The 22,766-nt window shown below is 44.5% G+C and overlaps 1 protein-coding gene across 2 annotated transcripts in view; it reads right to left on the reverse strand.

Annotated features, from left to right (window-relative positions):
• Positions 1-17,955: 17,955 nt before the first annotated feature.
• The window catches only part of PEAK1 (pseudopodium enriched atypical kinase 1), a 720,838-nt gene continuing 716,027 nt past the window's right edge, over positions 17,956-22,766 (reverse strand). For both annotated transcript variants that reach the window (XM_078685075.1, XM_078685076.1), the window contains one exon: positions 17,956-21,035. In XM_078685075.1, coding sequence (XP_078541201.1) covers positions 19,863-21,035 — 1,173 coding nt within the window. In that variant the 3' untranslated portion in view covers positions 17,956-19,862. The remainder of the gene's footprint in view (positions 21,036-22,766) is intronic.

The following is a 22,766-nucleotide window of genomic DNA, read 5'->3' on the forward strand; positions in this document are numbered from 1 at the left end:
AGAGAGGTCCCATTAGCCGTGTGAGAACAATGTTTAAATTCCACACAGGTGAAGGTGGTACTCTGGGAGGAATTATTATCTTAAGGCCTTCCATAAAGACTTGAATAGCAGGCACTCTGAACAGAGATGGATGCTATCTGTTTTGCAGATACGCTGCTATTGCAGCAAGATGCAGTCTAATAGATGTGTAGGCTAAATTACATCTTTGGAGGTGCAGTAAGTATCCTATGATGTGTTGAATAGATACGTCTAGAGGATTAATATTGTTGTTGTGACAGTAAATTACAAAGCGTTTCCACTTAGCTGCATGACATGCTCTAGAGGTTGGACGTCTAGCTTCTTTTATGACATTCATGCAGTCTGGTGGAAGGTTAAGATATCCAAATTCTAGGATTTCAGGAGCCAGATCGCAAGGTTGAGCTGAGCTGGGTCCGGGTGCCTGATCTCTCAACGGTTATGTGTTAAAAGGCGTGGAGACAGGTATAGTTTTTGGTGTGGTACTACAGACAGTTGTAGCAGTGTGATGTACCACGGTTGTCCGTCCCACGTTGGAGCAACCAGGATGAGGGTCAGAGAACGCTGCTGTAGTTTGCGTACTACTAGTGGCATGAGTGGTAGAGGTGGAAAAGCGTCCGCAAATTTGTTTGACCAGTTCATCCATATCGCATTGCCTTTGGACAGTGGGTGTGGATATCTAGCGGCGAAGCTTGGGCATTTGGCGTTATCGTGGGTGGCAAAGAGGTCTATCTGAGGTGTCCCCACATCTGAAAGAATGGTTGAAGAACTTGCGGATGAAGTTCCCACTCGTGGATCTGTTGTGTCTGCCGACTTAACAGATCTACTATGGTATTTTGTACCCCTGGGACATGCTGGGCTAAGAGGAATATGTTTTGAGGTATAACCCACCGCCATATGTTTTGTGCTAGATGAGAGAGTTGCAGGGAGTGTGTTCTGCTCTGTTTCTGTATGTAATACTTGGCTGTCATGTTGTCCGTGCGGACTAACAAAGCTTTGTTTGATACTTGCTGTTGGAAAGCTTTCAGTGCTAGGAATATAGCTAGTAACTACAGATGATTGATGTGGAGTAACTTTTGTTGCGGTGTCCACCTGCCTTGCATGGTGTGTTGCAGTAGGTGGGCCCCCCAGCCGGAGAGCGATGCATCTGTTGTCAAGATTATCTGAGGAACTGGCTCTGGGAACGGTTGCCCCTTGGAAAGGTTTTTGGTGTTCCACCACTGCAGAGAGCGATGAGTCCGACCGTCTACCAACACCAGGGGCCCGATGTAGGTAATCTTGATTTACCTACTCTTAAATACCGAATCATACCGATTCTGTATTTAAGAGTAGGTAAATGGGATGTAGGTAATTTCTCTTTTTAAATTACCGAATCGGTAAGATTAGGTAATTACCTAATCGGTATTTACCGATTCGGTAATTGACATTGATTCCTATGGGCCTGGAGGCCCATAGGAATGAATGTCAATTACCGAATCGGTAAATACCGATTCGGTAATTGGGGGGAACATTGAAGGGTGGCAGGGTGTCACTTTGACACCCTGTTGCACCCCTCAATCGTGTATGGGTACCCATGTTACAGACATACATGCCCTAAGGGCATGTATGTCTGCAACATGGCAGCGTTTGAAAAGCAAAAGAAATGCTTTTTCAAGGCTTTTCATTATTTACCACCAACTTCTAGTTGGGGGTAAATAATGAATTCTTAAAGCCCTGTAGCACTGATTACAGTGCTACCTACATCTCATAATACACAGAATCTGTATTTTAGGTGGCCCTACATCTCATTTTCCAAATACCGGTCGGTAACGGCCGAAATTACCGAATTTCAGCCGTTACCGACCGGTATTTGCCTACCTACATCGGGCCCTAGGTCTGTTAATTGACCTTGAGCCTGGTTCCATTGACGTGATAGGCACTCTTGTAGAGGACGTATTTGAAGTATTGCATGGGGGACTATGAAAATGCAAGACGCCATCATCCCAATGAGCTGCATGAACACTCGTGCTGGAAGGGAGTGTTGTGGCTGAAACTTTGTGAGAAGAGTTTGCATGCTGGCTATCCTTGCTGGAGTGGGATAAACTAGCGCTGTTAAGGTGTTTATTGTAGCACCGAGGTATTGTTGTACTTTTGATGCCTGCAGATGACACTTGGCGTGGTTTATTGTGAACCCCAAGTTGTGGAGCAGTTGGATCTTGGTATGAGTGTGTTCTACACACTGGTTGTGTGAGCTGGCTTTTATGAGCCAGTCGTCGAGGTACGGGAAGAAATGGATGTGCTGTCTTTGTAAAATGTGCTACTGCTAGGCACTTGGTGAATACTCTTGGTGCTGTTGTGACTCTGAATGGGAGTACTTTGAATTGAAAGTGCTGCCTGTCTATTACAAATCTGAGATACTTCCTGTGAGCTTTGTGAATGGGAATGTGGAAGTATGCGTCCTTAAGATCTAGAGTAGCAAGGAAGTCGTTTTGTAACAGGAGATGAAGGACTTGTTGGAGTGTCACCATGTGAAAATGTTCTGACTGTATGTATATGTTTAGCAGTCTGAGGTCTAGAATAGGCCCTTAGAGAGCCATCCTTCTTTGGGATAAGAAAGTATAGGGAGTAAACCTTGTTTTGTTGGTGCAAAGGAACTGGTTCTATTGTACTTTTTTCTAGCAAAGAAATTACTTCTTGCTTTAACATTGATCTTGTGACATTGGACACTATTTGGGTGGTATGTTTGGGGGGGGTAGATGTTAGTTCTAGACAGTAACCTGACTGAATAATTTGTTTCACCCACCTGTCTGATGTGATGTTGGTCCAGGCAGGAAGGAATTGTTGCAGTCTTCCGCCCACAGGAGTGGAATGTTGGGGGGGGGGGGGGGGTGAAGAAATTCATTGGGTAGGCGTGGAGGCAGAGGGGGAGTTGTTGGTTTTGCCTCTGCCTTTGTTGTTATTACCCCTGTAACCCCCTCTCTGGTAGCCCCTAGTGACTGTGGATTGGCTAGGGGTCTTGTAGGAAGTGGAAGGGCTTTCGGAGGAGTAGCCTCTTGCGTTGCCTCTATATGATGAGCGACGAAAAGAACGTCTGGGAGCTTGCAGCTGCAAGGCTCCCATAGATTTTACTGTGTCGGTGTCTTTTTTCATTTTCTCTAAAGGCACATCGACATTAGGGCCAAATAATAGTGTTTTATCAAATGGCTGATTGAGGATGGAATTTTGTACCTCAGGTTTAAAACCTGAAATACGTAGCCATACATGTCTACGCAAAAGGGTACTGGTATTGATTGCCCTTGAGGCAATATCTGCAGCATCTTGGGCACAATGAATGGAAGTATTAGTAATATTTCTACCTTCTTGTATGAGTTCATTGGCCCTATTGTTATACTTGTCTGGTAGATGCTGCATTATGGACTCCAGTTCATCATAATGTGCCCTGTCTTATCTTGCCAACAACACCTCAGTATTGGCAATGCGCCATATGTTTGCTGCCTGTGACGCCGTGCGCTTACCAGAGGCGTCAAGGAGTTTAGATTCCGTATCTGGTGGTGATGTCTGTGAATTAGCACGTTTACGTGCATTGGATACTACTAAAGAATCTAATGGTGCTGGACCTCCAATGTAAACTGGGTCTGTAGGGGCAACTTTGTATTTTTTCTCAATGAGAGGGTTGAGGACCCGAGCCCTGACAGGGTATTTAAATACCTCTGTTGCATGCTTAATGACCCCTTTGAGCATTGGCAAAATGGCAGTGGACCTTTGTGTATTATCAAAAGTATCCAATAGGAAATCTTCCTCCACAGTATCGGTGTGTAAGTCAACCCCATGGTACTGGGCAGCACTTTGGACTAGTAGGTTAAAACCTATAGTGTCCTCTGGTGGGGAAGGCCTGGAAGGATATACATCGTCTTGGGGGACGTAAGGCACATCAGGGGTGTTATAATCATCCCATGGGTTAGGTGACGGAGGGGGACTATTGGTCCCTGCTGGTTCATGTGCACCCCCACCTGTGTCATCAGAGTCTGTATCTACATCATCATCTGGATTAGTGGATGGTGTAGGTGAATGATGTGGTGGAGGATGGGTAGAAGGAGGAACAGTATGGGGAGGTGGTGGAGAAGGGACCCTTAATGGAGAGGTTGCAATGTCTCTCTTCTTTGGAGGAGGAGGAGGTCCAGGTGCCTCTAGTGGTCTCTTCTTGGAGCTAAGAGCTAGTTAGCCAGTCTTAGGATCCTTTACAAGAGTCTTTTGAGTAGGATCTGGTGTAAAAAGCTCTTCTGTGTCTGGCAGATCCTTCAGCGTCGAAGTTTTTGGTTCCGGAAGTTTCTTAAGCACCAACTCGGTAGCTGGTCTAGGGTCTTTTGGCTTAGAAGTATGACCTTTTGAAATATCTTTTACCGGAACGTGTTTTTTCAGTTCCGTGTGTTTTCTCGGCTCCGAAGCGTGTGAGTCGGGACCTTTAGGTGGTTTTTTACTCGGCTCAGAGTACGGTTTTGGCATCGTTGAGCCAGTGCCAGTCTTCGGCGCCGAGTGCTTAGGTGTAAGAGCAGCGTTCGGCGTGGTTGTGGAAGATTACTTATTTTTCTGTGTCGGTATGGGATCGGCACCGGGAATAGGCTGACTCGAGCCCGAGCCGCTTGAAGGCTTAATAGGCTTCTTTGCCGAGCCCGAAGGCAGGACGTGGGAAGCAGTCTCTCGGTGTGCACCCGGGCCCGAAGATGAGGGTGTGACCAAAGCCTTTTTTGAGGGTGTCGAGGAAGGGTTGGGGTTGACGGTCTTACTTACGACCCGTTGAGCTGAAGTGATGTCCTCCACGTCTGAGTCTTTGGCATCAGAGGAGCTGGCACTTTCTTCGGCCAGCTGGTGTTCTGGCACGTCGGCGCCTTCTTCGAAGATGTCGTCGGGAATCGACGCTGACGAGCGAGCCATTGTTCTTCGAGCTCGTCGGTCCCGAATCGTCTTTTTGGAGCGGAAAGAGGCACAGGGGGAACAGTCTTTGGCCTCGTGGTCCAGTGAGAGGCAAAGGTTACACACCTCATGTAGATCTATGTGGGGAAACTTCGACCCACAGTGAGAACACTTTTTGAATGGCGTCCTTTCCATGAGCCAGAGAGTAGGGCCTAGGTAGGCCCGAAGGCCTTCGTTGATGACCGGAATCGAAGACTTCGACGTGGTAAAGTATCGCGTCTATGTGGAGCACGATGAAAACAATACCGTCGAACTGGGTGAGGATTGCGCACCGAAGGAAATTCGGTTCCAACCCGGAGCGCAGGAAACACATCCGAGCCCGATGGCGGAAAAAAACAATCTGAGGTTGGAGCCGATGCCCATGCGCAATGTGGTCCAAAGGAGGAGTCACCCATCTCGTGACTTCCAAAGAACTTTTCAGGACAACAAACTGCAAACATCCGGGCCCAACACTAGGTGGCGATCTATGCACAGTGTGTAATCTGCAGCTCATATGCCTCGAACACTGTTTCCCTGGCGCTGTTTCTCTTATATCTAGTACAGTGTGTGTGATCCCCAACGTATCAGTGTAGCGTTCGTGGTGATGACGCATTGTGGTACGTTGTCTTGAAGGGTCTTCCCTTGAGCATACTACCTACAGCCACCACCTCAGTCCCTTGCTGACTGGGTCTGTTACAACCACTAGATCCTCCCAAGTGCCTGACCCCTGTGTCCATTGACTGTGTAACTATTCCTGTACCAGTCTTGTGCTGGGAATGAGATGTATACAGGAAGCCATCAACCCTAAGAGTTTCCTTGCCATCCTCACTGTCAAAAACTGTGACATCTGGTAGAGGCAAATTTGTGCCAGTATAACCCGAATCCTCTGTGTAGATTTCCCCCACTTTACCATGAATTCAAGCATATGTAGAAGAGATACCAATCATCATGTTTTTAGGCAAAGCTCCGAGGTATTTGTCTTGAGTAGCCCATCGTCGGAGTACGGGTAGACATGTACAGCATTCCTTCTGAGGTGTGCGTCTTCTACTGCAAGCATCTTGGTGAAGCTTCTTGGCAGAGACTTTATTCTGAAAGGTAGAACTTTGTATTGAGAATGCTCTCCCTCCATTATAAATCTTAGGTACTTCTTGTGTGCTGCATGAATGTGTTTATGGATGATAGTGTCTTTGGATTCTACTGTTGCCAGGCAGTCCTCTTCGTCTACCAAAGGTATTACATCCTGTATTATCATCATTTGAACTTTTTGTGCCTATATGTACCAGTTTACAAAGTGCAGGTATGTGATAGGCCACAAGATTAGTACTTATTTTCATACAAAGAAAGTAAACTGAATACATACCTGTGTTTCTATCCTCTCGCTGCTCCTTCTTTATAGCATTTGTTGGTCCTTGCTGTAATACTGATGTTTTGGTGGCTTTGTTGATAGTTTTTAAATGAGGTCTATACAGTAACCGTGACAAACGATATTTACAACCCACTTGTCTATGGAAATAGCTTTCCATTGTTTGAGGAAGTCTTTTATTTTCCTCCTCCAACCGCCCTACATGAAAGTTACGAGGAGGGAAGTTCAACTCACTCATAGGTACCCAAAGCAGATCCTCTAGAGTTTCCGCCTTATTATTTACCTCTGCCTCGAAAATGGGGCCTGGATTGCTGCTGCTGTCACTGCCCATAACCCACGCCTGGATTGCTGCTGCTGTCACTGCTGTTATCCCTTTTCTTGAAGGTATCCTCTATTAAATGAAGGCCTCAAAACCTAGAGGGGTTTTTGGATTCTTTCGCCCCTTTTCTTCCATTGCTTGGTCACTCAAGGGCCAAAGAACTGGTTTCCTGTGTGAGGCCTATTGATGATACTGGGTTGTAAACTGGAGATGCAGAGCCACGGATGTCTTCTCATTATTTTATTTTTAGAGAGCGCAAACCAGACCTGTGAGGGTATCAGAGCGCTTTACAGGATGGACAGGTGGTACAGGCAGTCTTAGGACAGGTGTATACAACTGGGATAGGAACAGGTAGCTGCATTATACATGGAAAGAAATAATAGGCAATACCATATCCTGGATACAGGTGGGATAAAAACAGGTAGATACATTATAAGAGAGAGCAACTGTCTCAATTCCCAGGTGGGATGCCCAGAAGTGCCGGATAAGTATAATCCGGAAGAACCGTGGGTAATGCTGAATAGACGGAGAAACAAAATTGCTGAGGTGATTGAAATGGAAGCGTTAAGCGAGGAATTTGCCAGTAAGAGAGAATTTGGCCTCCTTTTTGAAATGTGCCAAAGATGGAAGTCTTCTGATGGTGGGCAGGAGTGAGTTCCATATTCTCGGGGTGGCGGTTTGTTTTCCGCAAGCTTGCTGGTTTCTCTGGCGGATAGTGAGTTTCTGGATCCTGCGGATATCACTAGTTTCTGGGCGAGAAAAGCTGGGTCTTGGAATATAGAGCCTTGCGCATGATGCAAGCCAGCTTAAGTTGGATTCTGGCCTTGAGAGGAAGCCAGTTTAGAGCTTTGAGGTGGGGAGAGATATGGTCGAATTTCTTAGAACCTATTAGGAGTCTGGCGGCAGCATTGAGGCAGGCTTTCAGTGGGGCCAAAGACTTCTAGGGTAGACCTGCGAGGGTAGAGCACCCATATTCTAGTCTGGAGATGATTAGGGCCTGGGTTGTCAAGGAAAGGTTTCAGGTGTCTTAGATAGTTCAGGTGAAATCTGGTAGTTTGGGCGATGGAGTTGATAAGGCTACGCATATTCAAATTGCAGTCTAGGGTTATTCCCAGGGATTTAGCAGAGTTCACAATGGTCGGAGGGCATTTTAATGCTGTGATAGCATTGATCCAATCCTGAGTGTCTGAATTGGTTTTGGGTGGGGAGATAAGGAGAAAATCTGTTTTTTTTGCATTAAGTTTGAACTGGTTGGAGGTGGGCCAATGCACCGTCAGCTTCAATGCCTCATTCGGGGAGTGAATGTCCTCAGGGGAAGAGATGTTAAGGTAGATCAGTGTGTCTTCGGCATTCATGTGATAGGCAATGTTGGCAGTGCGTAGTACCTCTGTGAGCGGTTCCAGGTAACGATTGAAGAGGGTAGGGGATAAGGTTGAACCTTGGGGAACTCCAATCGTGATCAGGGAGGGAGCGGATAAGTTGCAGTTGATAAGGATTCTCTGTGAGCGATTCTGGAGGAAGGACCTAAACCATTCAAGAACGGTGCCATCCAATCCCATACGTAGTCTGAGGCGGTCCAGGAGCGTTTCATGGTTGACTGTATCGAACGCCTAGGATAGGTCTAGGAGGATTAGGAGACAGGTTTTGCCTTGGTCGAGGGCTTGGAGGGCATCATCCATGATGTGAAGGAGGGTGGTTTCCGTGCTGTGTCCAGGTCTGAACCCGGATTGGAAGTCATCAAGTAATTGGAAGTTGATGTGTTGGCTCAACTGCTGTTGCATACATTTCTCCAGAACTTTCGCTAGGAGTGGGATGTTCGATATCGGTCTATAGTTGTCAGGGGAAGCAGGATCCAGTGTGGGTTTCTTTAAGATGGGGACGACTTGTCCGGCTTTGAGAGAGTCAGGTATCAATCCCTGTAGTAGGGATGCATTAATTATTGCAGTCCAAGAAGGGATGATTGCCTGAGAGACGGCGGCTAGGCAGTTAGAAGGGAGAGGATCGTTGTAGTGATTGTTCGGGTTTAAGGAAGATCGAATTTTCGAGACAGAGTGTTCGTCATAGACTTTACCGTCCCGCAGCCAGCTGCCTACTTGCAGTCAGCAACATTGAAGGCTAACTTGAGGCATGAGTTGGCAATGTTTTTTCCTCTTTGAATGATACTTTTTACCCTGTTATTGTACTACTCCAGGAGGTGTGACAGGAGGTCCTCCACATCTTCCCAGTAATGGCGAGCTTGTCGGTTTAATAGGGTGTTGAAATTAGCAATTCACCACTATGCGGCTGCAGCCGTCTCCATTTTTCTTCCTATGGCCTCCATCCTTTTGCTTTCTTTATTCAGCAGAGGATGCTGGAGACAAGGCTTTCTTCCTCGCCATGGAGGCAATTAGGTAGTCTGGATCCACATGGCCTTGAATATACTTTGGGTCTTGTATTGAGGCTCTGTATTTCTTTATAGTGGGACTACCTTTGCTGTGAGTGGCTTAAAGAAAATCTCTCTACTACTTTACTGAGCAAAGCTGGAGGCCATTTGAAGAAACTGGCTCCTCTAGTAGGCTGAAGTTTGTGTTTCGAGGTGGAAGCATGTCTCCTCCTTTTCGACCGCCATTTCTACTATGATGGCCTCCACCGCCTTCTTCACAGTTCTGTGGTATGTGAAAATGTCATCAACAGGGGAAGGACTTGAGGGATAGTATCTTAGCTCCTCTTGAGGTGAGTCCACCTCGACGTCTTTCCACAGCATCTCCTCCTATGGTTCATCTGTCCTCAAGTCTTTGAGCTCAATGCTGAAAATACATTTCACCTCTTCTCCCATATCTGTGTTCTGTCTTTCTATGGATGTTCCTTCCTGCTCTGTTGCTACAATGTCCTGTGTGGGTCTCCTAACCCCTATTGACCTTACTTCCTTCAAAGGAGTCATGGCTTCTTCATTTAGTTCTATATCTTCTTATCCAATGTCCTCTTCTTTCTCGTGACGTCACCAATGTGGGAAGTTTTAAGTTCCCAGTAAACCGGTTCCTTCAATGGTGCCCGTCCCTCCTCCTTCACGTGTGATCGTCCATGCAAGTCAATGTGACGCCTTTCTGGGTATCCTTACCAGTGTTGTTTTTTTTTCCGATAGTGTGTCTCTCCAGCGTTGAAGGTTTAATTTTTAGTGACTCTGGATTGATACTTGAAGAGCCATGCTTCCGCGTCTTGAGTTTGTCCGACTGCCTACGCCTTCGACAAATCAAGAGTCTTACAGGCATGTGGCACTGTGGTTCCACCTGAGCTTCCTGTGCCCCTACATCATCATTGGAGAAACCCATCTCCTCCATCGACGGAGAATCTAACTTCCGTTTCTCCCCAAGCCAGCCAAGTCTGTACTTGCCCAACGTGCTCAAAGACACTAGTCTCTATGAACCAGGATCTTTTGTTTAAAATACAAGCACAGAACACATTCTTCCAACTTATGGTCTTGAGGCAGACAGAACATTCAGACTGGGGCAGTGCTTTAAATGGGCCGGTACTGTCCGGTATGGAGTACTGGCACTTTTTTATTTTGAGGAGGAGAGTACCTGCACTTCTTAAGAGAAATGCAATGCTTTTACTTGGAGAGTACCGGCACTTGTCAGAAACAAGCAGGTACCTGCTACAGAGTACATGCACTTTTATTTTTCCATTTCAAGCACTGGACTGGGGTAGTCGCCATTGAGGGCGAACTTTCGGTGGTAGTGCGTGCAAAGCTTGAAGAGTTTGGCCATACCCTAAAATGGCAAAGAGGGACCCCAAGGATCCATCCTCCACCAAGATTCATTCTCCAACTGTCAGTACTTACCGACATATCCCCGAAAAACCTCTATCAGTGTCAAGCACCGATCTCAGTTCCCTTGACTGCTCTTTTATTCTTCGAGAAGTTCTCGACAACTTCCACCGAAAAAACGTCAGGAGCTCTCCAATCCACCGAAAGGCGGAAAAAAGAATCTAAGGCGGCGGGAACACACTGGCGTTGTTGGATTACGGTCGATTTCACATAGCTCTGCTTACCTAAACTCCCAACCACCCACAAGCTATGTTTTAAGGAACACAAAAACACTTACAGACCAAACCACTAGATGGCGGCATTGTGCTTAGCATGAGAATCTATAAGACATCGCATGCTGCAAATGGAAGAATATTCACATCTGCAAGAATGTAGGTTACCAAAGTTTAGCTATATGGCGTTTGTAAAAAAGTTTAACAATATTTGAGGCTTTGAGGGAGAAGGCAGCTAACAGTTAGGGTTCCTCGCATTAGGAGACCTAGTGGAGAAGGGTGGTCTCAACTCATTCACATAATTAACATTAGCAAAGGCATGGCAGACATCCTCTTCATATTATGCATTACAAGATAATAAAAGAAGAACCGAAATAAGTGTGGATTTGAAAAATTAGGAAAATAAATGATGACACCTAGTTTGATCATTAAAAACATGGAGGAAGAGAGGCCGTCAACGGATTACAAGAGGCTTCGTGCTGTGACAAGGCTTGAAAAATTAGGATTTCCAAAAAATAGCGGTAGGTTATGGGCCAAGCAGAGCAAGGCACAGCTCTATGATACAATTCACTTACTAGCTTGCACGGGCTTATTACGTCAAGGTCTTATGATATCACAGAGTTTTGTACACAACGTGGCTACATTTGGAAATGGAATTCAATCAAACTATTCTAGGGGTCACGGCAAAGGACATCACGTCTGTGCCTGAATTCTGAATGGAGAATTCTTGCAAAATATTTTTACATCACTTTCAGAGATGATGCAAGAGACATAAAGTCTCAGCACACCCAGGATACTTTTAGGTTTTAAAGACCGCGATGTTAAAGTAAAAGAAAGCATGATCTTTGAAGTGACATCTGTTGTAGGGACCACAATAAACCAGACGCATCAGACACAGCAGGCAATAACAGATAAGGACAGGATAGGCACTTTGATGATGGAAAAGGAGACCTATGTCAAAGTTGTTCGTGAAGATATAAAGATATTTGGTGCGCATTGGACTAAGGAATTTGGCATTTTATTAAAATGATGTACTTTAAAGCATTATATAAATACCAGTGCAATAAATCAGAATTCAAGTCTTATAACTACGACAAAATCTTTAGAAAACGTCCCAACCTTCCAAGATTAGGTAGGAAAATATCACCTATATTTCTGTGCAGTGATAAAGCCTAGTGCTAATCAAATTATCTCTACATTTTAGAAGACAATCAGGGACTTATAAAGTTTCTTTTGTCCGTCTGGGCACAAGAACATTAGATCACACCTCCCATCTTTTTCCTTAATTCACTCTGCCAGCAGAGATCAGGATTATACTACAGAAAACCGCTGTGGCCCACATAACAATTCATACAAATCACCCTCAATGTTTGACAGTTACATTAAAAATCTGTGGGCTTTCGAGCGTCTGTCAGTCTATTTATTCTTCGACTGCAAGTGCAGGCATTTCAGCTCCAAAACACTCAGGTCAAACATCTGGTGTGCCAAGCTCTTCTTTTTTTAAAAATATTCTGTCGCTAGCCCTGCTCACAAATACTCATTACTTGAGTTTTGGGACGAGCCAAAAGTCAGTTTTTCTTCTTTTCTTGATTGACGTGTGTCTTCTCGTTATTGCTATTTTTGCAGTAGAATCGTGTGGCTTCTTCTCAAAAGTTTTTTCATCAATTATGTATTTATTTTTGTTTTAGTATAATTGGCACTTTTGGCCTGGCCCAGATCAACGAACTGCATTTAAATATAAGAAATACATTACCTGCACATCACAATAAAGTTTCCTTTTCCAAGATTCAGTAAGAGAGGTGGGGACATTGCTCCCCCCTGAAGAAATACATTATATAGAAGAAAATACTCCATGTCAAATAAACTCTCTCTCAGTTGCAGGACTACTCCCACAGGTTAGGCAAAGCAGGATCCCTGTGAAGAACCCCCCTCATGTCTCCATCCAGCAAAATAAATCGACAGAGCAGCAGCTGTTAATTAAATGTTGGACACTGCCAGGTTAATAACTGCCACTGAACTAGCCAGATCCCTGGCTCTGCGGAAAATCATAAAAGATTCATAAATTCAATTAATAAGGGTGATCACAGCTTTCACCGGGTGCTTATCCGTTACTTTAACACTTCCAGTACCTTCAGTCTTGTATTCCAAAATATTAATAAACATCTCACATTCTATTAAACTAAAACCACCTATCTGCATTACATCAAGATTCAACAGTTAGAATTGGTTGCACTGGTCAAAAACCACCACCCCTATTGCACACAACTATCTTACCAAGTTTACGTCCGCCACAAATTTTAATGCAGATGTTTAACCTTGTATTAGGGTCTTATTATACTATAAAGCTCTACAGGGCTTTGGCTAGCTACTTTAGTTTTCCTTGTTGCATTCCTTTGGACCTGTCCAGTGGGTCAGAGAATTTACACCCTAGAGGAATGCCCATATATGTTCTCTATGTGGAGAACATAGCTATCATTTTTAGGTTATGAGAATCTTCATTTTGGGAATGGTCTATTGCAGTTTCGGGGTATGAGATCTTGGTTTCCAGAATCAGTTTAGATGGGGACTAGTGCCTGATTGTCTCTTCAGAGAATTCCTTGAGGCCTGAAAACTCATATTGCTTTTCAGATTTCTGTGCCCCTTTGAAAAGCCATGGACAAGTAGTACATAATGTGATCATCTTTCTTTGAGTTCAACGGCAGGATCCTGTCAAGTACAGCATTCGTAAAGTACAAACAAGTTTGGCTCCTTAATTAGGACAAATGTAACTCCCAAGAAGGTACAATAAGTAGCATGAAAGAGGACTATGATCAGTTAGAGGCAAACAAGGTGATTCAAGTAATCATCAAATCAAACGCATTCGTTCCCCTCACCTTTTTACAATTACAAAATAAACATATTTTTTTTGCACCATTCTTATTCCCAAAAATCTCCCTTCCTCAGGCTAAACTGACCAGAGATACTGGTAGAATGGGAATTCCTGATATGAGCCCTACTGTATATATTGTGAGCAAATAATGTGCTAATGCCCGGTAGTGGTAACAAAATTACGGTAATGCACTTTCCACAGTACTTGTCAATTTTCCAATAAAGAGAGGGAAATATCCATTAGTAACAACCACTGCCTGTAAATTCGGACTGCTGCTCTGGTCTGCCTAATGGGCAAGTCTTATCAAATTTAGTAAAGCAAGGACCAGAAGAAGGCCAGAAGAAAGTTTTGGTTACTGCACCGATGCCTAACACTTTATTTAGTCCACCCTTGTCAGAGCTTGTCTTATTTTAGAGACTATGACAGTAAGGATAATGTTACTTACCCATTATGCCTCTGTTCTTGGCGTGTTGAGCTGTACATTCATATGCATTGCATACTCCTGCCATCTAGTGTTGGGTCCGGATGTTTACAAGCAATTTTTTTTCGAAGAAATATTTCCAGTCACGAGGTAGGTGACTCCTCCTTTTGGCGATAGTGCGCATGGGCATCGACTCCATTGTTGGATTGTTTTGCCACAGAGAGAGAGAATGGAGTTAGTAAGAGTAGAATAGAGATGTCCATGCATATGTATATAACTTGATAGAGTACTGCAACATGTATTGGTACCCAGGGAGGCGAGTGGGCTTATGTGAAGCTACAGCTCTACATAACAAGAACAGATGCTTACTGGGTAAGTAACATTATCCGTTCGAGGCATGTGAGCTGTAGATCATATGCTTTGCATAGACTACACAGCAGTATTTGGCGATAGTGCGCATGGGCATCGACTCCATTGTTGGATTGTTTTGCCGCAGAGGGTGAGAATGGAGTTAGTAAGAGTCGAATAGAGATGTCCATGCATACGTATTTAACTTAATAGAGAACTGCAACATGTATAGGTACCCAGGGAGGCGGGTGGGCGCATGTGAAGCTACAGCTCTACATGCCAAGAACAGATGCTTACTGGGTAAGTAACATTATCCGTTCGAGGCATGTGAGCTGTAGATCACATGCTTTGCATAGACTATACAGCAGTATTCTCCCAAAGCGGTGGCTAACCTGTAGCTGTTGCAGTTGTTTGAAAGAGTGTTCTAAGTACTGCCTGGCCTACATTAGCTTGTTGTCTTGCTAACATCAACACAATAGTGCTTGGTGAATATGTGTGGTGTAGACCATGTTGCAGACTTACAAATGTCAACTATGGGAGTGTTTCCAAAAAAAGCCATAGTAGCCCCTATTTTGCGAGTGAAATGCGCTCTAGGGGATATTGTTAAAGTTATTTTTGCTTTTGCATGACAAGTATGAATACATTTAACAATCCACCTGGCAATATCCGATTTAGAAATAGGATTGCCCTTGTGAGGAGGAGCATCAACAACAAAAAGTTGTTTAGTCCCACGGAATGACTTTGTTCTTTCGATGTAGTATAAGAAGGCTCTTTTGACATCTAAAGTGTGTAGAGCTTGTTCTGCCACTGAATCTGGTTGAGGAAAGAACACCTGGAACTCAACCGATTGATTGTTGCGAAAGGCAGAAATTACGTTTGGTAGAAATTTAGGGTTGGCACGAAGAACCACTTGGTCTTTGTGAATCTGGAAAAAAGGTTATTCTATGGTTAGTGCCTGTAGCTCACTCACCCTCCTTGGTGAAGTGATTGTAATGAGGAAAGCGATTTTCTACAAGAGATTTATTCAAATGGTGGGCCCATTAGTCGGAGGAGGACTAAGTTAAGATTCCACAATGGGGTAGGTGGAAGTCTTGGTGGTGTAACTCTTTTTAGTCCTTCCATAAAAACTTTGATAACTGGTACTCTAAAGAGAGATAAGTGTTTCATGTTTTGCAGATATGCAGGTATCGCAGCGAGATGTAAACGGATAGAAGTGTAAGCTAATTCTGCCCGATGTTTTGTGGATATGCAGCTATCGCAGCGAGATGTAAACGGATAGAAGTGTAAGCTATTTCTCACTGCTGCAAGTGTAACAAATAACATATGATATTTTGTATAGAAGCATCAAGGGGATTGATTAGGTTATTATTACAATAAATAACAAAACGCTTCCATTTAGCTGCGTAACAAGCTCTTGTAGTAGGTCTTCTGGGCTCTCTAATAATGTTCATACAGTCTGGTGGAAGATTCAGATAACCAAACTCTATGACTTCAGGAGCTAGATCGCTAGGTTCAGTTCTTTGTGCTCTGGGTATTTGATTTTTCTATGACTCTGTGTGAGGAGATTGGATGTGAGATGCAGCTTTTGATGTGGAACAATTGATAGCTCCAGCAGGGTCGTGAACCAAGGTTGACGGGCCCATGATGGTGCAGATTTATACTTTTTGTCTACCCTGGGGGTAAAAATACGTGCCCGCACAGGATCCTTAAATAGGTCATCCACATGTCTTAGCATACCTTTGAGCATGGGGAGTGTGTGAGTGGATCTTTGGGAACTGCTAAGTGTTTCAAAAGGGAAATCCTCTTCTATAGTTTCTTTGTTTAATTGCACCCTGTGATAATTAGCAGCTCTGCTTAATAGTTCTATATAGCCTACGTTGTCATCTGGTGGAGAAGGTTTAGTAGGGTAAAGATCAGGATTGTTACCTGTGGGAGAATCTGTGTTGTAATCTTGCCAGGGATCTGCAGGTGCAGGATCTTTGTCCCCATCCCCGTCATCCTGATCATCAGGTGTGTATGGTGGGGGCGAATCAGTTGGGGTAATTAACAAGTATTGTGTTTCTGGGGAAGGAGGTGATGGAGGAGGAGGAGTAGGAAAAGAATGTGTACCCACATGTTTTTTCTTTAAAGGAATGTGATAGGCTTCCTCTGAGTCAGATTTACGTTTGAGTGGCAATTTGGTCACAATATGTCCGGTTTTTGGATTGATGTACAGTACTTTTTGTTTCGGGTCAGGTTTTAGAGGCGGGACATCAAAATGGGTCACCTTTGATGGTATCAGAGCATGAAGTTTTCGGCATCGGTATCTTGGGTGTTGAGGATTTTGGTTCCGAAGACGATTTTGGTGTCGAAGGAGGTGTGCCCGAGACAGGTTTTGGCTTCGACCCTGAAGTTTTCGGCTCAGTGCCTGAGTGTGGACGACTCGACCCCGAGCCGGAAGGCTTTGACGTATGTTTTGGTGCTGAACCTGCAGGTGAGTCATTGGTAACCTGTTCTCGGTGCGGACCATGGGCGAAGGCAGAGGTGAACCGGAGCCTTTTTCTTCGGCTGAGTTGGACTTTGGGGCAAGGGAGGATCAGTACTCCTGATACGCTGACCTTGCGTAACATCTTCGTCCACATTGGAGCTGGACGGGGTCGTTTTGTTCTTCCTTTGCCCCTATGGCATATCCGGTTTCTTGTTCGGATTCTTCTCCGAAGAGGTCTGGAATGAAGCCGTGTTCTGACTATGCATGTCGTGACGTCAAGCCCGAAGGTCGCAGAGTGTTTTCTTGAGGCGGAACGATTTACACGCGTCACAGTCTTGTTCGTTGTGCCTTGAAGATAAGCACAGGTTGCACATTATATGCAAGTCGGTGTGCGGGATCTTTACCTGGCAGCGAGGCCAGAATTTGAATGGAGTCCGTTCCATCGACTGCGAGGTAGACCGACGCGGGTAGGCCGGATGGCCTTTCACGAGTTTCTTGATCGAAAAGAGTTTTTTACATTAAATATGATACGCAGAGAAAGGGAATACGCAATCGAAAACAGCACCGTAGTCAGTAAGTGGAATGCGCACCGAGGGGAACCCAAGAAATGGTGTCGAACCAGAGCACAGTAATTCACATCCGAAACCAGATGGCAGAAAAAACAATCTAACAATAGAGTCAATGCCCATGCGCACTATCACCAAAAGGAGTCACCTACCTCGTGACTGGAAAGATTTCTTCGAAGAAGAACAACTTGCAAACATCCGTACCCCATACTAAATGGCAAAAGTATGCAAAGCATGTGATCTACAGCTCACATGCCTCGAACAGTCCACTCCTGTGCATTCACCAGCCTTGATTCTCAAGACCATGCTTGGTACTTAAAAGGCTGGAGCTATGTCGTGGGAGGCCTGCCATCAGAGCTGTAATTCAGAAATCATTCTCATAGCTGTAGCTGCTACATGCAGGCTTTGAAATTATACCGGGGTGATTTAAATCATTATAGTGACAATAAAACAAGAACATCTACCTGGAATGGATTTTGCTGTCTACATCTGTGTATACCCTTTACAACTTTGAGTACTTGGGCTTGTAAAGTGATTGGACTAAACGTGACAGCTAGGCATGTATTTGTGGTGTTGTATGGGTCAGTCTGACGTGAGCATTTCACTGGACTTCTCCAATGGTGACTGGATCTGGTGACCATATATAATATTTATAAGTGCACTTTATTCATATTTTGCCAGGTAACATTAACAAACCACAATTAGAAATGTTTTAACATAAGACGTTTGCCTGGCAGTAGCAGCATGCCATAACCACCTTGGTCGAGTTGAATTTTCAAAGTGCCAGGAGATATTTCATCAAGTCAAGCTTCCCAGAAATACTCATTTTTAACTTTATTTGTAAAAAATAAATAGGCGGCAGTGGCATGAACAGAACACGTATCAGAGTGAAGGTGGAGCATTGTGAAGCAAACCTTCTTCAGGAGCTGCCCGGCACCTTCACTGCCAGCGAATCGTGCCCGTCTCACAATCAGAATTGGCGTTGAACGCCATACATTCGGAAGAGAATTACATCATTCACAACTAAGCACTACCAGCCACACACCTTGTCATTCTTACATAATACTGCTATTGCCAGTTTGGACTGCAGAACATTGTGGCAGCAACACCGACATGTGGCACAGAGACAAAGGAAGGGCCCAGGGCCACACACCAGCCATGATGGGCTCTGCTGTTATAGGCTTAAAGTGGAATCTTTACCTTTTTCTGACAACCCTGGTTCTCCCAAGGAGCCAGCAGATGAGAAACTGTTTCAGTGAAAATACCAGCTTCCGCTTCTAAACACAGATGAAACACTTCTGCACAAAGCGAGGCAACAGATGTGTGGGTATTTATGTGCCATTAAGAGGTTGGGGAGGCGGTATTGCAAAGTTAGCATTGTTTAAAATTCAATATTGTAACTTTAAACACTGTAATATACAGATTCTTAATAAAAATCATAAAGGAATACAACAATTGCACATATATCCATAGGAGTGAAGCGCAAGCTTACAATGTGTGTCTCACCACTCATGCCTAAAACCACAGCCTCCCAGCATACGTCCCTCAACTTCCCCCTGCGGCCAGCCAATCACATAGCAGCCTTTTGTTACCCTTTACCATAAAATGGCTTCCTAACTGGACCTATCCTGCTTCTTACATCACACTGCTGTTGGGGACCCAGAGGACCAACCCCATGTCTCTTAATACCCTACTGGGGACGACTGAGGTCTTCCAATACCTGCATGTTCTTCTCTTTTTCCAGCACCTTCTGCATTTTGCAGTACCAATCTTTTTACCTCTGCCCAGGGGCTGGTTCTATTTCCCATTATCTTTCATATGCTCATGTAACTAAAAGCATGTTATACACTACCATAGCATTACCAATGTATACTGGTGCACACTGTTTGTACTTTGTCTTGGGGTTGCCTGCGTATCCAGCACCCAATCTCATCTCAAGTCTGTAGGGTCCTTGTGTCTTCTTTGCATCTTCCTTCCCTCCTACAGGTTGTGGGACATTCCGCCAGTAACACCTCCAAACCCACGTCAACCAGCTGCTAGAATCTTACAACACTGGATTTTCCTCGGTGTCCCAAGAGCCACCCAGACAAGATTGTCCTATCTATGAACGTTGCTGCGGACACATATGTACCTTCTGGCCTCAACCAAAATCTCAGGTGCCAAATGCCATCGCCTGTACTTGAGGTGTCCTCTCTGAGATTTAAAAATCACCGCTGCAAAGAGAACGGGCTGGGAAAACACAGAAGCTAGCAACAAAGGGTATTTGTTCGATTGGGCTACGAGGATTTAGGTGTGCGAAATGAAAGCAGTTCATATCAATGTGCGAATACCACTTGAGATGGCACTTCAGGAAGTTTCAGGATTTAAACCTGGACTTTTTTCACTCATGGAAGATGACCTCAGGAGCAGACAAACCTCATTCACACGCAGACATTCACTCGCTCACTTTTCAAGCCCCTGAGTTTGGTGGGAACCATAGGAAGCTGATGAAGGAACACGAGGGTGCATTTTGGGGGCAAGGGTTTTAAGCATTATTCACTGGTAACAAGGTCTAATGTTGGTGCATGAGCCTCACTATGCGTCTGAGGGACTCAATAGTGGCAAAGGCCAAATACTGAGAGCATAACCAGTCCTCCAGGCCCACCCCGCTCTCCTTGTCCAAGGACTTCTCTGCAAACTTGATCATCAGTAGCGTCCGTTTGATGTCCAGCCAGTTCTGGAGCACGGCATCTCGTTGTGTGGAGCCAGAGACTGCACTAAGTGCCAGAAGAACATCCTCGCGTGGACCCCAGAGTAGGCAACGAAGCATGTCCTTGGCATATGAAATGAGAATGCGTTCTGATGGGTTAGGGTTCAGCAAACAGCTGGCGAGCTGCTGGAGTCCCCGAGAGTAAAGGGAACGGTGGGGAATGGGCGGAAGATCAGCACGGGTGTACTCCTTCTCTTTCAGTTCTGGGTTCTCCTCGAAGGGGTTGGGCAGGTGAAGCATTTCATAGATCAGTATACCTGTTTGGAACTCATCGCACTTTTTGTACTGAGTTCCAGTGATGATCTCGGGCGCCAGGCGGGACTGGTCCCGGAGCACTTCAGAGTCCATTATACGGCTCTTCTGCTTGGCTTGTGAAAAGTTGCTGACCAGTAGTCGGGCTGGGCAAGTAGAGTTGGGGTTGACCTCTACAGGTTTAAAGTTAAGGAGCCCACCCCCTGGCCGGAATTGCACCAGCAATAGGTTCTCCAAACGAAGGTCGCAGTGCGTTACATGGTACGGTTTCAAGTGCTCGAGTCCTGAGCACAGTTGCAAGAGCAGAAGGCACACCTGCCTCTCGTATAAGTCAGGGTTTTTGGTGTGCCTGGTCCTGGCCTCCTCTACAAACTCAGCCACAGTCTGGTACGGGACTTCTCGGGTGATGACTACAACTCGACTGCGTTGCTTGCTTATGGTTCCTTGGTTGCAAATGTTGCCTTTTTGGGACTTTGCAGTGCTGGGAGTGGAATCTTGTTTCTTCTTGCCTCCATTTTCTTTCCCCGTTTCTTCCTTGCCCGCCTCTTCTTCTTCCTCCTCATCTGGGGAATTTGGATCTTCCCATGGGAGCAGACGAACAGGCACGTCAGCCAGGAAATGCCCGCAGTCTTGCTGTATGTTAAAATTTACAGACAGACTTTGACGCACGGCCAAGCTGTGGTAATACTGCCTCTGGGACTCTTTAGCCTTACTTTTACAAATCTGGAACAAAAAAATAGACAATGGTAAATATAAAAAAAAGAATCAAGCAACATAAAATGCATCAGATGGTAATTCAGAATGTGTCATTTTTATAATAGGCATACACTTAGCCATGTTAATCAACAATTACGTTTCTATTTCAGTATATGCATCTATCCTTGAACATGGCTCTGAGGCCTTTAAAACTTTCCCATTTGGTGGTGTTCTGGCATAAACCAGGTTGAGTCTGTAGAATGCAGTGATAGGTGGAGAACTGAATGTGTATTCCTTTTGCGGCAATCAGGCCAATTTCCCATTTCTCCCAGACTCTAGAGATGACCTTGGCATCAAAGTAGGAGCCTCTTCAGGACGGCTCCAAACTTGCATCCCAGCTCAATAATTATCGCTATGGCTCTTGTGCAAATTAAGGCCTAACACTTCAGTCTGCCGAGGCTACCTATCTGGAGGGTTCTTCAGTGCCCTCTAAAAATAAAGTATGATCAATTATCAACCATCACCTCTCGTGCTTAAGTTATGAGCCAAGTAAACTAGCCTGCTCAAGAGCACCTTGGATTTCTACTCTTGCTTGCACAGATCACTGCTCAATCCCCCCTGGAAGATAGACAGGAAACTAAAGTCCGTACTGATAGGCCCAGAAGGTAATGGCAACTGTGGGCGTGGCCTAAGAAATGATATGTTGCACATATTGCTTGATTGCACATTTGTACATGATTTAAGGAAATTGTTTTTATGTCCTATATTCCTATCACATAAGATAATTTCACGTGCCCCGGCGATATGCTTACTTACAGATATGCATTCGTTAGAAATTGCAATTGGATTGGGTAAATTCCTGAAGGCCATAAAAGATTTTGGAAGGGAGCTATCGAAAGAGGGACACTGATTTTAAGTCTTTTTAAGCCTTTTTATAAAGTCTAAATCTGTTTTTTAATTCCTCTAGATATGTGAGAACTTCCATAAAATTTGGGTTTAATGAACTGTATGTCTGAGGGTGCCACCCTCTTTTAACCTTCTTTTTTAATATGTATTGAATTTTAACTCTTTATGATGTAGTAGAATTTTGTCTGTTCGTACTTTTTGGATTCTGATTGAGTTTTGCTTTGTATTGTTTAAAAGACCATCGTCTAAATAAACAAGTTTCTCTCTCTCACTGCTCAATCTCATCTTTATACTGCTGTTTTAAACGTGTAAATGCATTTTGTCTGAAAATTGATTTCTTCGTAAAGTTGGAGGAGTCAAGGTGTGTATAATTACGTTCTCTAGCACAAAAAAAAATCTTTTTTAATACACAATTTAAATTATTGCAAAACTTCTGGTTTTCAAGAAATACAAAGCAAACTGTGTCCTGTGTTTTCCTGCCCAACCCTGTGTGGCTCAAGCTCCGAGGGGAAGTACTTCGAATTTTCCAAGAAGGCATAAATGCAAGTTCCTAAGGCCCTGATGACTGACTTCAGGAATGTATTCACAACGGAAATAGTCTTCCCACACAAATCCATCCATGGATGCGGATTAAGTGATGCAGCTTCCAGGAAATGCACGCCTCCACAACCAGAGGCAGGTTGGGAGAGCTTTTCATAATAAATAGGAAAAAGAATAAAATAATGGTAAGAAAAATGGGGGAAAGGAAAATGAAAGTGCAGAAGGATGGGAAAAGCACAGAATTTGGAAAATGTTCTAGAGAACTAAAATATCTGAGTTGAGCCACTAAATGACGGAAGAAAGGAGGAGAAA

This window comes from Lissotriton helveticus, chromosome 3_2 (assembly GCF_964261635.1).
Source record: "Lissotriton helveticus chromosome 3_2, aLisHel1.1, whole genome shotgun sequence".
Taxonomy (NCBI): Eukaryota; Metazoa; Chordata; class Amphibia; order Caudata; family Salamandridae; genus Lissotriton; species Lissotriton helveticus.